The 14,053-nt window shown below is 35.4% G+C and overlaps 1 protein-coding gene across 1 annotated transcript in view; it reads left to right on the forward strand.

Annotated features, from left to right (window-relative positions):
* Nucleotides 1-14,053, forward strand: part of ptprq (protein tyrosine phosphatase receptor type Q) — a 78,878-nt gene that overhangs the window by 8,003 nt on the left and 56,822 nt on the right. Inside the window, exons 5-19 of the mRNA XM_058985655.1 lie at nucleotides 112-384; nucleotides 642-902; nucleotides 1,486-1,616; nucleotides 2,212-2,341; nucleotides 3,393-3,546; nucleotides 4,572-4,678; nucleotides 5,144-5,241; nucleotides 6,275-6,440; nucleotides 6,785-7,045; nucleotides 8,281-8,441; nucleotides 9,127-9,238; nucleotides 10,015-10,241; nucleotides 11,921-11,990; nucleotides 12,106-12,305; nucleotides 13,789-14,032. Of these exons, the coding sequence (XP_058841638.1) occupies nucleotides 112-384; nucleotides 642-902; nucleotides 1,486-1,616; nucleotides 2,212-2,341; nucleotides 3,393-3,546; nucleotides 4,572-4,678; nucleotides 5,144-5,241; nucleotides 6,275-6,440; nucleotides 6,785-7,045; nucleotides 8,281-8,441; nucleotides 9,127-9,238; nucleotides 10,015-10,241; nucleotides 11,921-11,990; nucleotides 12,106-12,305; nucleotides 13,789-14,032 (2,595 nt within the window). The remainder of the gene's footprint in view (nucleotides 1-111; nucleotides 385-641; nucleotides 903-1,485; nucleotides 1,617-2,211; nucleotides 2,342-3,392; nucleotides 3,547-4,571; nucleotides 4,679-5,143; nucleotides 5,242-6,274; nucleotides 6,441-6,784; nucleotides 7,046-8,280; nucleotides 8,442-9,126; nucleotides 9,239-10,014; nucleotides 10,242-11,920; nucleotides 11,991-12,105; nucleotides 12,306-13,788; nucleotides 14,033-14,053) is intronic.

Below are 14,053 nucleotides of genomic sequence, written 5' to 3' on the forward strand. Positions count from 1 at the left end.
ATCGTTTTGAGAATCTAGTCCTTTAAAATGAGAAATGTGTGCTTTTATTTGGGGCTTTGTGGCTGCCATGAACATCTTTATACATTATATACTCTTTCTTTTTCAATGTAGCTGTCAGCCCGCCCAACAGTGTTTCTATAAACCCAGAAGATGTGGGTGAAGAGAATGTAACCTTGCAGTGGGATCCACCACAAGAGCAGATTGATGAATATTATATCTTAGTGAGATCAGTCACTATTGGAGGTGACAGTAAAAACTACTCAGTAAACAACTCAAACAGTTTTGAACTTAGTATGCTAACTCCTGGCATGACATATGAGATAGGGGTGGCTGCAGTTCGGAATGGAAACATGAGTGAGTTGAAGACTATCCAACAGACTCTAAGTAAGTGTCATCTTCTATCAGTGCTTCACTGCTTTACTGTAACATTAAAAATTAGGAAAACAAAAGAATCCTTGAATCTGTTCCTGCATAGACATTCTGTATTTTTTTATGGCTTGCTTGAGATCTCAGATTTTAGATTTGTATAAGACTTTGAATAATAAACCGGGACCAAGGCTACAGTAGTTCAGTTATTGCTTACACCTTACTTGACGATCTCTGCTTTTAATAAAATGAATGACATTTTTTTTTTCTTGTAGGGCCCAGAAGGGTTCAGATTGTCGTTCCATATGAACTAAACACTCACTCAGTAGTGCTGTATGTTCAGAAGCCTCATGCTGGGATATATGATGGAATTAATGTCACTTACAAAGAGGGCAGCCAAAGAACCCCTGTGTCTGTAGGTGGTGATACGATAACCATTGAAAACCTGACCCCTGGAACTGCATATGACTTCTTTGTGTACACTACAAGTGTAAACATGGCCAGTGCGGCCTACCAGGTCCCAGCTGTGAAAACATGTAAGTACTGATCTCCAGTAAACCTTTTCAATGTTCTCCGGCAAGGTTTAATGTTGTTCCATTCTTACACACTTAGCTCTTCAGTTTGAGCAATATGTAAATGGTTACCTATAGTAAGGCAATATGTAAGTTTACTATATATATATACAGTAGGCTTGAGCTCTTTGGCTCGGCAACAGCACTGTACAGAGTTATTTGGGATGGGTTAAAGTATGCAAGCTCAAGTTATTGGTTATGACATTATTGGAATAAATACCTTAACTGAACTTACTGATTATAACACTTTATTATTTGGAACTTCACATATAAAAAAACATTTTCCAATTACTAAAAGAGCCAGCGCCATGCTGAGTAAACATACTTTCTACTGCTTATATGAAAGAACCAAAAGCACCTTTACTAAATGGGCAGTTCATGAAAATGACTAAAGAAACATACTTATAAGTAAGATTTAAGTACGTTTTTTCTTCCTAACTATTGTTTTTTTTTTTTTTTTTTAACCAAACAGTGCAACAATAATGTAGAAAACCATATCTGAAATTGTCCATTGAAATTATTATCTGTTCATTTTAAACCATCCCAGGCTTGGCTCCACCAGCAAACGTCAGGGAAGGGAACACCTCAGAAACATCAGTAGAGATTGTATGGGACAGAGCCGAGGGACGCCTTCAGAATTACGAAGCCATCTGTGTTAACTGCGCCCCTACTTTTATGGTAAGCACATTTACTTTATACTAATACCGTGTAAACAATACATTCAATGAGTGGTGAATACTTAAAGGTACGCTAAACAATGCTATAAAATCAATCTGCTTACCCTATTAGCTTTGTTAGCATTTTACTGGTCCTGCTTGCAATGTGCTGAGAATCTTATGGTCCTTGACTTGTTTTGATCTTATTCCTCATTTCATTTTTTTTAATTCTGCATCCTGGTACCGTTCCTGTAGCTCCCATGGTCAGATTGCTGCTAGACCACGGGAGTTTTGGAATAACAACACATGCAGTGATTTAGTACCAGGAAGCAGTAGCAACTTTGCATCTACTGTATGGCATTGTCTTTGAAGTTGCTGCGCATTCCAAATTGAAGTTTAAGCAAAGACCCAAAAGATCTTCAACAGGAGAAAAGGGGGACTACTGATTACTGATTTTTTGTCAGCAAGCAAGAAAAGGGATTTCAAAATCTTAGTAAATGTATTTACTAACATTAATGCTTGTTTTTTCATATTATAATTATGTTTTAAATCCTGTTTCTTATGTTTTTGCCTGCTGCAGTGGTTGCATACTGTATAGTGAAGTGTGTGTATTTCAGGTGCAAAAGGTTTATCAGGAGAGAGCAGTGTTTACACGTCTGATCCCTGGCAAGATATATACTTTTTCCATAAGAAGTGAGAAGGAAAAATACAAAGATAGCATACAGGTGTTCCAGAAAATCCAAACAGGTAATAGATTTATGTTGCATTAAACTGAAACTCGCAAAGAAAACTAATGAGCAGTTTACAATAACAAATCCTATGGTTTGATTTGTCTAAGAAATTCCCACGCAGTTGCTAGCAGTAATCTCATATTACTTTTAAAATGCTTTCCCAACTGACCTCTCCTTCAAACTAACTACAGTAGAGAGTGAATTATCCGAGGTAACTCAAGTACTTAGTACACAAGTATGTACTGAAGATATATAGCTAGTAATGTATTCTATCACATTAAGCTTACAAAATTACAAAGCTTTGCACATTATTAAATTAATGCAATTCAGTAAAATGTTTCTATACTTTGATACTTGCTGTTAAGACATTGTAGTAACGTGCAATTGAAATGAATAAAATAAAAGTTCGTAGCTGCTCAATAACATAGATAGGATCTCCAGCTCTTACTGATGAAATAGAAGAAAAATCAAGAACGAGGTGACTGTTTTAATTTGCTTAATTGCCACAATTTAAAGCACACAATGCTCCATCTAAGGTTTTGGTGGTCTGAATAATTCTGTACTTTCATTTGCCTCAGTCTGCTGGTCCTTTTTTTGGCAGCTAAATCTCGTAGACGTTTTCGCAGCAGAATCTATGTATGTAACACACCACATGTAATTCATCACGTGATTACAGGTGCGTTCGGTTGATTAGACGGTATGGTTGATCAAAGATCAGATAATTGACTCTCTACTGTGCTGTAGAATTATGTTTGCCACACATAGAAAATCACACCAGTGTGCGTTCACAGCTGATTATTTCCCTAGATCTATTACTAGTGTTTTGGGGGAACAGTTGGGTATAAAATTATGTAACTGTTACAAGACTGTATACATCATCAATGTGTTCAGAAGTTATAGAAACAACATTCAAGAAAATGTATAAAACAGTATGTGCGCTGTGCACATAATAGGCAGTCTATACATAAAAAATGAGACAAAATGTTCAGTAGGAGGGGTAGATTGAATGATAGCGCTTGTTACATTTCATTTTTCACAGTAAGCTGACATTCTCTTTGTTATTGTAGTCCCAAGTCAAGTGGAGCGTTTGAATCACAGTAAGAGCTCTGACACCATAGCAGTCAGCTGGACACAAGCTCAGCATGTATTTGATGGCTACATTGTTTCCATAACTAATGGGAGTTTTCACAAGGAGAAAACCCTCTCCACTAAAGAGCCAAGGTGGGATGACATTCCATGTGTAACATCAAGATTCAAAGATGTGTTTACAATAATAATGCGGTCTATATTATATTTAATAACCTCAGAAGATAAAACTAAACAAATTGAGAAACATTTGGCAAAATGAGATCAAACTAAATCATCTAAAAAGTGCCAGATTTTAATACCGAGGACTTTTTACCCATTATTAAAATCACTAAATACAATGAAAAAAAAAAAAAAAAAAAAAAAAAAAACTCAAAATCTAGAGCTTTAGGGTGGTGTTTTAGATCATGAAAATAAACCCCAGTGTTTTGTTTTGTTTTCCCCCAATGACTGTATTGATTTTTATATACCTTATAAGTCTTAACAATATTGACCACTTCTAAGTGCCCTTTCACACCCTGTCAGAAACATTAACTCACAGGTGAGCACTGACGTGATAGAAGATTTACATAATGAAGCCTCCAAGTGGTGCCATTTTCTATTTAAAATTCCCTTAAGGTAAAAGTAAATATATATAGGAGAGACAGGTACAGCATTATATAAAATAATACAGAATCACCTGTACAACATAAGAAATAAAAAGTAAACTAACCAATAGTTAAACACTTAACAAAAAATAAACAAAACACAAATTACCTAAAATGTGTAGTTTTAGAAGATACACAATTATTTCATGTACAATATAGAAGAATACAGGGAAAAGATGAAGCATCAAAGGCATATACTGTATAATTATTTTCTTCTCCAGATAAGCACAATGGCAGTTATATGGGACAGTAAAAGTCAGTATTGGAGCAACATAACCAATATCCACTCAGAATGGATGTAAATACCAGAGCAAGGGAAACAGGTGATTTAAACCAGGCTGTAGTGACTGAAACAGAAAATAAGATATAAACAGAAAATAAGTGAATCTCTTCTCAATAGATCAAATGAAATTTGCATAATAATCAGATACACATTCCTAACAACTGCATTTTTTGTATGCAATTATTTATTAAAAAGTAATAACAGTGAAACATTGTCATGTAATTTTACAGAACAAATGAGTTTGGCAGCCTTTCGCCTGGGAGCAGCTATATAATTAACTTGGTGACAACAAGTGGACAAAAGAGAAGCATTCCAGCTATCATTAGTGTTACAACATGTGAGTTCACATTTCACCAGGGCTATTGACAGCCTTATCTGGAAAGCTACACTGATAACAAACAAACACAAAATCCACATTTACTTAATAACTATGCTATAAACATACATTCTAACCTTTTATATCACAATAGTAATTGTAATGTCACTTGTAATGAAATGTTTCTGTTACAGTAGCCTGAACCCTAATTGCTTTTGTCCCTTATGATTATGTAGTACATTAAGTAGTATGCTAGATTTGTACTTTTGCATTCTAGGAATATGCTTTCAATATACTAGTTTATTTACATGTATATGTTTGGATGTTGATGATCATAGTGAAAAATCCTATAGTAAATGTAGTCGATGTAATTAGATTAGATGTACTATGTTCTGCATGCAATTCAGAGACTAATATAATACCATATCTAATAACAGTGATACAGCAATTACACAATGATGCAACTGACTATTCTGCATGTTCCAGACCCTGACCCACCTCTGGATGTCCAGTTTATTGAACAGGATGAAAACTCTGTGTATGTGTCCTGGAAACAACCCAGAGGACTTGTTGATGGATATAAGGTAAACCCCTTTGAACCATAGAGTCGATTTATTTACAAAGTCGCTCCCAATTATTATTTTTTGTCTTACCAGAAACATACACCCATACACAACTGCTCACTGCACACCATCAAGGCAATGAGATGCTTTGTCTGTACAATGTACATTTGAAGACCTATATACAGTACATTCATTGTATTAAATAGTCAAGTAATTTGTTTAATATTCAGATAAATATGTTTCCAGTCCTTAGATGAGGGACGCTGTGAAAACAAGTTGACATTATGCTCAGTTTACACCTGCCTGCATGAAGCAGCATGAGGCTTTTATATAGGAATGAGGACACTGCTTAATGTTTCATGAGCGAGGCATTATTAGTCTGGTTGCCAAGCAAAGAGGACCTGCTAAGGACAGATCGTATTCCTCATCATTTATGAATTCATTATCCCGTCTTAATGAAAGGATGGATAGGATCTTGATGGCCAAGCACAGCTGAATACAATACACCCTACAGTACAAATATAAAAACAACTCATGCCTTTTAAAAATGTATTATTTTAACTATTAAAGCTCAAGTATTGTGTTGTTGTTGTTGTTGTTGTTGTTATTATTGTCAGGGTCTTGCTCTTGCTAATTACATAATTTAAGACAGAAAAGCCCTTTTGTTGTTACTGTTTGAAAGTGAGTATTGCTGGTCTGATTTCAAAGTGAAGCTTTGAAGACTCTGAAGTCTTTAGCTTAAAAAGCACATTTTCAAGCAGGTATCTTTTCAGTTTTTCTATACAGAATGACCAAATGTACTGCACTCAGGTGTGTGTGAGTCTGCATTGGTTTTGGATGCATTTATTTGTACCACTCTCATGTCAGCCTTATTTAATTCAATATATTTATAATTTTGTTGTAGATTTGTTCATTTATACTGGTTCTGTATTGTTCTATACAAGTTTCATTATTTTAATCAGTTTTAAACCAGCATACAGCATATATATATATATATATATATATATATATATATATATATATATATATCTTTTTTTTTTTTTTTTACCCATAGCTCACCTACAGATTGTCAACTGGAAATGAAATACTTTATAAAACTACTTTAACCAGCAACAGCATTCGAATTCAAAACCTAACCCCCGGGATGGAGTACATATTTCAAATCCAGTCTTTAAAGGAATCTGAAAGCAGTGTGGCTGTTACAAAAAGAGTTATAGCACGTAAGAGTTTATTTATGAACTATATTTTGTATCACTTTATTTAGTTTTACATAAAGATGATCACTGACACATACAACCTTGCATTCAGCCTTGGTTATTCCTTCTAGCTATAATGACCAATATTATTAATCGATGCTGACTGTAAACTTCTGTAGCTAACATTTAACATATCTCCCTTCCCCCTTTTCTAAAAAAACATATTGTTTCACTTTCTGGTCACTTCAGTTTTATCTTAATAAATTGCTTGCAACAGATGTTTTGCACAAGTCGCTCAATGCCACTTTAAACAGATTTTATTTTGAAAGTTAGGTAAATGTTTGTGCTCATGTCAACACATTCTGTAGGACCAGCTGGGATCTGTACCCTCTCACTGACATCTGTGAGCACCACAAGAGCTGGAATAGCTTGGAAACCAAGCAGTGGAAACTTCAGCCATTACAAACTCACACTTTCAAACTCTACTTTCATACAAGAATTGAATGTTTCAAAGGACTGGCTGGATTACACAGCCACAGACCTGGTGCCTGGAAGTGTCTACAATATTACAGTGCAGCGCGTTAGTGAAGGAGTTAATGGGGTGCCTGCTTTTGTGACGGTGACTACAGGTGGGTAAACTAAATCACATGTCTCCGGGAGCTAGTGCAGTGTGCATCTTGTTTACGAGGTGATAGAACCAGTATCAAGGAAGAGTTCTGCAAAAACAGTTAAAGGGGAGACAAGAAGCTAAAATGAAAGCTTTCTAGTCACTAGGTAAGAGCACAATGATCGAGCTTAAAGAGCAACTCCTCGCAGAGCAGCAATTGGAATGTGAGACAAAATAAAATGAATTCAGACAGCTTTTTATATACATTGTTACTGCAGTGCCCCTTTATTTCGCTATCTGACTTACACAACATTTTTTATATTATTATTAGTGAATTTTTAAAGAGCCTGTATACAGGGAAATATGGGGATTTTGTAGTTTACTGACAACATGGCCTAACAACAGTGAATTAACCAAGCATTCAAAATCCTAAAAGGTATAGACAATGTCGACCCAGGGGACTTTTTTGACCTGAAAAAAGAAACAAGGACCAGGGGTCACAAATGGAGATTAGATAAAGGGGCATTCAGAACAGAAAATAGGAGTCACTTTTTTACACAGAGAATTGTGAGGGTCTGGAACCACCTCCCCAGTAATGTTGTTAAAGCTGACACCCTGGGATCCTTCAAGAAGCTGCTTGATGAGATTCTGGGATCAATAAGCTACTAACAACCAAAAGAGCAAGATGAATGGCCTCTCGTTTGTAAACTTTCTTATGTTCTTATGTTCTAACCAAACAAGTGAATTATGGCATGTTGAAATATGGAGCACAAGCAACAGAGAAACAGTTTCTCTGTTTCATCTGAGGTCAAGGTGGAGTTAACATGAGGCATATCAGTCTTAATGAGGGAGAGCGCAGAATCCAGAGGTGTATTCGGACAGAAGCCACAACGCTTCCAAACACTGGTTTGACAGTATAAGTACTGGGCATTTAAAAGGCTGAAAACGTTTTCGTTCACAGAAGTAAATATGCAGACAAATGCTTACCTTATAAACTAAAATACTAAACTAAAATAATTTGAATGTGAATTAGCTGTTAAACTGATGTATCTCTTTAGACAGTTACACTGTAGGTCAGAAGTCTGAATCGGGCGCTTTTTTAAACATTTTGCTATATTATCTGGGCTCATTGTTTTAAAACTGTTTGCTACATGTGAGACCATTGGGAGCTAGTTTAAGGCCACCAAACCTTCACTTATGCCGGATTTGTACCAAGACCAGTTATTGCTGAATAATGCTGTTTTTACTTGTTTTAAGTTCCTGAGAGACCACAAGAACTACAGGTCATGAATACGTCACCAAGCAGTTTTTCTCTGCGCTGGAGAACACCTTACGGTCATGTCGACAGATACCAAGTGGATCTCATCCCAGACCAAGGTTTTGTTACTGTTAAAGAACTTGGGGGCGGAGAGCTGCAGGTACTGGATAGTATTCATGAGGCTGTCCTTAAGGCTTGCTTTCGTTTTCTCTCACTCAAGCATGTAGCTGAGTGCAGTAGCCTTTTAACGTGGATTATAGACACAACTGTAGATATCCAGGATACTTCAAAAAGCGTCTCTGCTGTACGAGCTGGTTTAAAATAAGTTGCATTTTGGCATGTGGTTTGCCAGGGGTTCAGTGTAACAGAACAGTAGTGTAACAAAGGAAGGCAGTGGTATTGAGTAATAGGACTCATTATTTATTACGTAGTTTCCTGGCAGGTCCACTTTTAAATTAATAATGTGGTGCACCATTTCGCAGTTTGACCACAGGAGAAGAGCAGCAAAAACTATTTGATCATTTTGATGAGATATGTATGTAATAGTATTGATTATAGCGATCTGCCTGGAATCTAAAGCAGCACAGGTATTGTAAATGTTTTTTATATATATGCAAACTTGTCTTATATTTAAATTCATTAAATGTTTTGTGGGGTAATTTATAGTATGAATGTCTGCATGGGCCATTGTAAAATAGGATAGTGCTTGTGGTATATACTAGTGCTATATATATGTATATATATATATATATATATATCAAGGTGTTAAGAAGTTAACCCAATTTAATTCTTCAAATGTAACTTCTAGCCCATTTCCTTTTTTGTTTTTCTTTTGAAATGTTTAGGCTGATGTCTCCAGTACGACCCCCGGACAGAGCTACACTGTTACAGTCTCTGCAGTTTCTGCATCAGCATTCAGCTCACCTGTTAGCAGAATTGTAACAACAAATGAAACAAGTAAGCCTTGAGATGATGTGCCTGTTTACTTGATGGGTCTGAGTAGAAATGAAAGGGGTCACTGTAGCTGGAGAAATACACGTATGTTTAGTATATTTTGTTTTGAGTTTTTTGTAAAATGGTGCTATGAGAGAGGAATTTAGCAGAAAAGAAACTTAGTTATGAAACTAAACACATTTTTTTGATCGAGTATATAAATTTAGGATGAAAGCCAATTAACAATTTGATTGAACATTCCTATATGTAATGTATTGTACCACTAATATAACTCTCAGAATATCATTTAGGCTAAACTTCTATCAGCTGTAAGTTAATACCAAAGCTGCAGGATAATCTTACAGGAGAATTATGATTTTCACTGCATTGCTGTCTTATCAGCAGCCAAGTCAAAAGTTCATGCTCTGCTGCACATCTATCTATTGCTCCTTCACAGTATTGTTTATGTGTTCATTACATGGCTTGAAGCCTGACAAAATGACATGTAGCTTAATATGTAGAATGTCAAAGTATATTATCCAGTTTCAGGTCTGATTCAATGTTACACGTGAATGAAAGTATTATTAATTTTACTTTAAAGCTACATGTGCACATTGTCATCTAGTTGCACAAAGGTCATCTTGTATATATTTTTACCATACTACCAATTGCATGTAGCTTGAGAATTTCTGTTCTGCTTTAGAATCATGTGACCAGAAAGAAATTGTCTGAGCCCATAGCATTGTTATTCCAGTTGGTTTCTTGTTTGTTGTTAAAATGTATTTTCTTTGTTTAAAAAGATCCAGGTGCTCCTTTAAATCTAGAAGGAGAAAGAGTTGGGTCTACAGCTATTCTGCTTTCCTGGACAGTACCCCCAGTTCTAAATGGAAAAGTGTTATCTTACATAGTGCAATACAAAGAAGTCTGCCCTTGGCCTGAATCAGTCTTTAGCCATGTGTTAACCTATTCGGACAGTCCAGAATTCCTTCTCAATACTTTAATCCCTGGATCCACTTACAGCATTAAGGTAAATGAATATAACACTGAAATGTTACCTGCTTTCCTGCTTCTGGCTTTGTACAGCAAGTTCCATACCAAACCGTAGTAAAGTATGGTAATGCAAGTGGACTCTGTTATTATTTAAATTCAATTCACTTTATAGTCTCTTAGACTTGGAATGCAGGAGATTTACTTATTAAAATTAAACTATTTTAGTGTCAATAAATTGGCATTACAAAGTGTTTACCAAATGATCGTGTATGGCTGTGACGTTGCATAGTTCTTCACAGTGGTAACAGTTGTGCGTGATATGATCCAATACCATATCAGTACTAGTGTGCTTCCCAAATCAGGTCCACTGTTCAATATTGTGTTCCAAATGTACGGCAATGGTAAAGTTGTGGTCAGCTAATGTGTCTATTAGGGTTTCTTTCTAGTAATACACCAGTATTATCATGGTATCCCAATGGTATTTTTCAGACTTCTCTGCAAGCGAGCTCTATGTGCAGGGCACCATCCGGTTTGTCTTAGTCTTCTGAAATATTTCTTTTCTCTAATCTCTTTCTTGTTCAAAACATGTGTTATATAAGAGAAAGGTTTTAATGCATTCCATTGCCTTTGCTGATTAGTGAAAGATGCATTATTAATCAAACGCATACTTCACTGCCATATTTCCAGAGGACAGCAGTTTATCATCCGAGTGTAAACTCTTTTCAAAATATGCAGTCAGATTGTTTGACACCAGTATCGGTATTTTATTTAACAGTGTATACAGTTCTATATTTCTGCACATGACAGCAGGCAGACGATACATTGTTGCATGACTCTTGTATACAAGTTTAGAGCAGTCTTCATGACAAGTTACAGTGTGGCTAGCACCTCACATCAACAGCAGAAGCAGTTTTTTGTTTTTTTCTAAATTTGGTATTGGTGTTGGTGATTTGCAGCAGTTCCCTAAGTGGAATGGTATGATCTTGACCTGCTGGTGCAGTTTAAAACGTAAACAGACCTTATATCATACCACACATTTCTACAGTCCTTTATCACCTGATCCTGATAAGTACTACCTAATGTTAACTAGTGATAACCGTCTCTGTGGAACATGTCGTGTGTGTTTATTGCACTATATGTCAAACCTTTGCATGTACTTACATGAAATCTAAGAACCATTGTTGACTACACTGTAATACGTACATACGCATTCTGTTACAATTTATCAGGTAAAATATGACAACGACCGCAAATGTTTTGTTACATTTATGTTATTTACAGTAGATGGTCGCTTGTCTCTCCAAAATACTGGGTGCAAATAATGTTGGATTATTTGCGTTTGTCTTTATTCAGCAAGAAAAACACTGTCTTATCAAAACATTTTAACTACCATATTGTAGGACCTTCCTATAAAACAGGTTATACTATAGGAATAAAGACCGATTAATGAATTTAATTCCTATAATAGAATAATATGGATTAAGACTAAAACAGTCGTCACTGTGTACACCTTACCATTCAAACCTGTGATTGATAGGCTTTGCTATTGAGTGAAAGTGTTCAGATTCTGTGTTGCAATAATTCTAAACATAGAGCATTCATTGAGTCAGTCTGTGATAATGTGGGATATGTCTTGAAAGGATGTGTCTACCTAACAGTTCAATAGGAAATCATGTGTTTGCTCATCCAATTCCAATTTCCCTTTCTTTGTTTTAGGTTGCTGCTGAGAACAGTGCTGGCAGTGGTCTTTTTAGCAGCTCAATCCTTTTCAAAACTGCTGAAAATGGTAGGTAGCATTTTTACAAACCTGATTTTTAAAACATTTGTTTTGTGGTAACATGTTAATCAACTATTGAGTTTCTTTTGACTACATTACTTTTATCTTTTTTTCTATTTTTTAGTACCTGGTCTCGTTACAAACCTCACAGCATCTGCATATAATCACACAACTGTAAAAGTGACATGGTTTTTACCAAGACGTCCCAACGGGCTTATTACTAAGTTTCTTATAAATGTAAAACATGCAAGAAGTGGTCAACTGGAAAGAAAATTTGAAATCAACGCAGAGGAGATCATGAAAGGAACACTACCTAACTGTCACGTAAGCATTCGTTTGAACTGTCTGTCGATTTATCAACCTGTACACCCAATCTATCTACCTATACATACCGGTCTATGTATATTTGTAATAACATGCTTTAGCTGTGTTTCTTTTTTTATTATTCTTTTTTATTCAAGAACATTGATTTATACAACATTACAATTGTGAAGTTTTACAGTAGCCAAAAATACAATGATTTGTATTTTACAACTTTCAAATATCACAATAAAAACATTCTCACTTACAAATATAGTTCTTCTTTTTTCTTTTTCATAGTACATAGATTGGCTGTTTCTTTTTAATTGTTGTTATTTTTTTGTGGTGAGAGCAGCCTTGTACAATGGCAACATAACATTCATTTTGCTGTGTTTCTTAAATGTCTACTCATTGCTTGTGGATTTAGTTCCATTGAGATCCAATGTAATTATATAGTTAGACAATTGTTTGCTTATTTAACAACGCTCTGGAACAGGATATATCAATCTGTAGTTTATTAAAAAAAACAGACTTTAAATAACTTAGGTTTAAAGCATTAGGAATATGACCCAATTATCATGTGATTTCAAGGTGACCTAAGTTAACATAATCTTGATATAATTATCTTGTGATTTATAGAAAACCTTTAAATGTCAAGATCTGTTGATGTGATCTTGCGTACCAAATTATTATTTTATTCAGGGTTTTCTGACTTCAGAATTATCTTATTGTAAGATTAAGCTTTTATCAAGTTCATTTTTTGGTTTGTTACTAAGATCCTCAGAAACATTACAGCAGGCTATACTTATATGAGCTTTTAGAGCATTGTATTCATACTTATTTCTAAAATATTTTTCATATTGCTTTGTCAGTCCAACACTGAGAAAAGGGTTAACTTTAGCCAAGGTCAAAGTCTACTGTAAACTTAATGTAGTAAATCTGTGCTATATATACCAAACACCCTTATAACCTTACAGTAGAAAATACAACAATATGACAGCTGGTATCGTGTGTTTTGCAGGAATATAAACCTTACCAAAAAATGGGTTATTGTTAAAATAACTTTTTATAAAGACAGAAAAAACAAATAAAGCTGAACTTATTTTGTTACCATGGTGGTATGTATGTTATATCATATTTACAGACACTTTAAGAACATGTAGGATCATTAGGTTTGAAGTAAGAGCTGATAAAAGATGGGCCTCTTAAGTTACACTAAGCTTTCAGACATTCAGTTGTTAGAACAATTGATTGATTGTCGGAATAGGTTAAGGCTAGGTAAAAACGTTAGGGCAGCTAGTGCGATTTGACACCAGACACTGGTAAGCTCCTAGATGTGACATGAAGAGCAATGTATTTTATTACCCTGAAAGCGTTGAAAGAATGTATTCATAATTTAAGTAAAATATTTTGAGTTCAGTCACTTTAAAACTCCAGTGATACTGACCTACACCAATGTTATTGTCTTTGATATTTACTAACAGTAGTGTATTTTTTTACATGCCAGGATGATGCTGAATTCTATTCAGGGAGCACTCCTAGCCCCTCCACCTCATCAGCCTCTCCTCTGACTTCAGCCTTCTCATCAATGACTGCCTCAGCCTTGCCAGCACAGTTTTCCTGGACCAAGCCCATCACCTTAATAGTGGAACAGCTGAAATCTTACACTGCATACGTGTTTGAAGTGTCTGCATTCACCAACGAAGGGGAAGGCCTAATTGCAAGCTATATGGTCAGAATGCCAGAGTCAGGTAACTTAGCATGTTACTGTT

The sequence above is a fragment of the Acipenser ruthenus genome, chromosome 14 (genome assembly GCF_902713425.1).
Source record: "Acipenser ruthenus chromosome 14, fAciRut3.2 maternal haplotype, whole genome shotgun sequence".
Taxonomy (NCBI): domain Eukaryota; kingdom Metazoa; phylum Chordata; class Actinopteri; order Acipenseriformes; family Acipenseridae; genus Acipenser; species Acipenser ruthenus.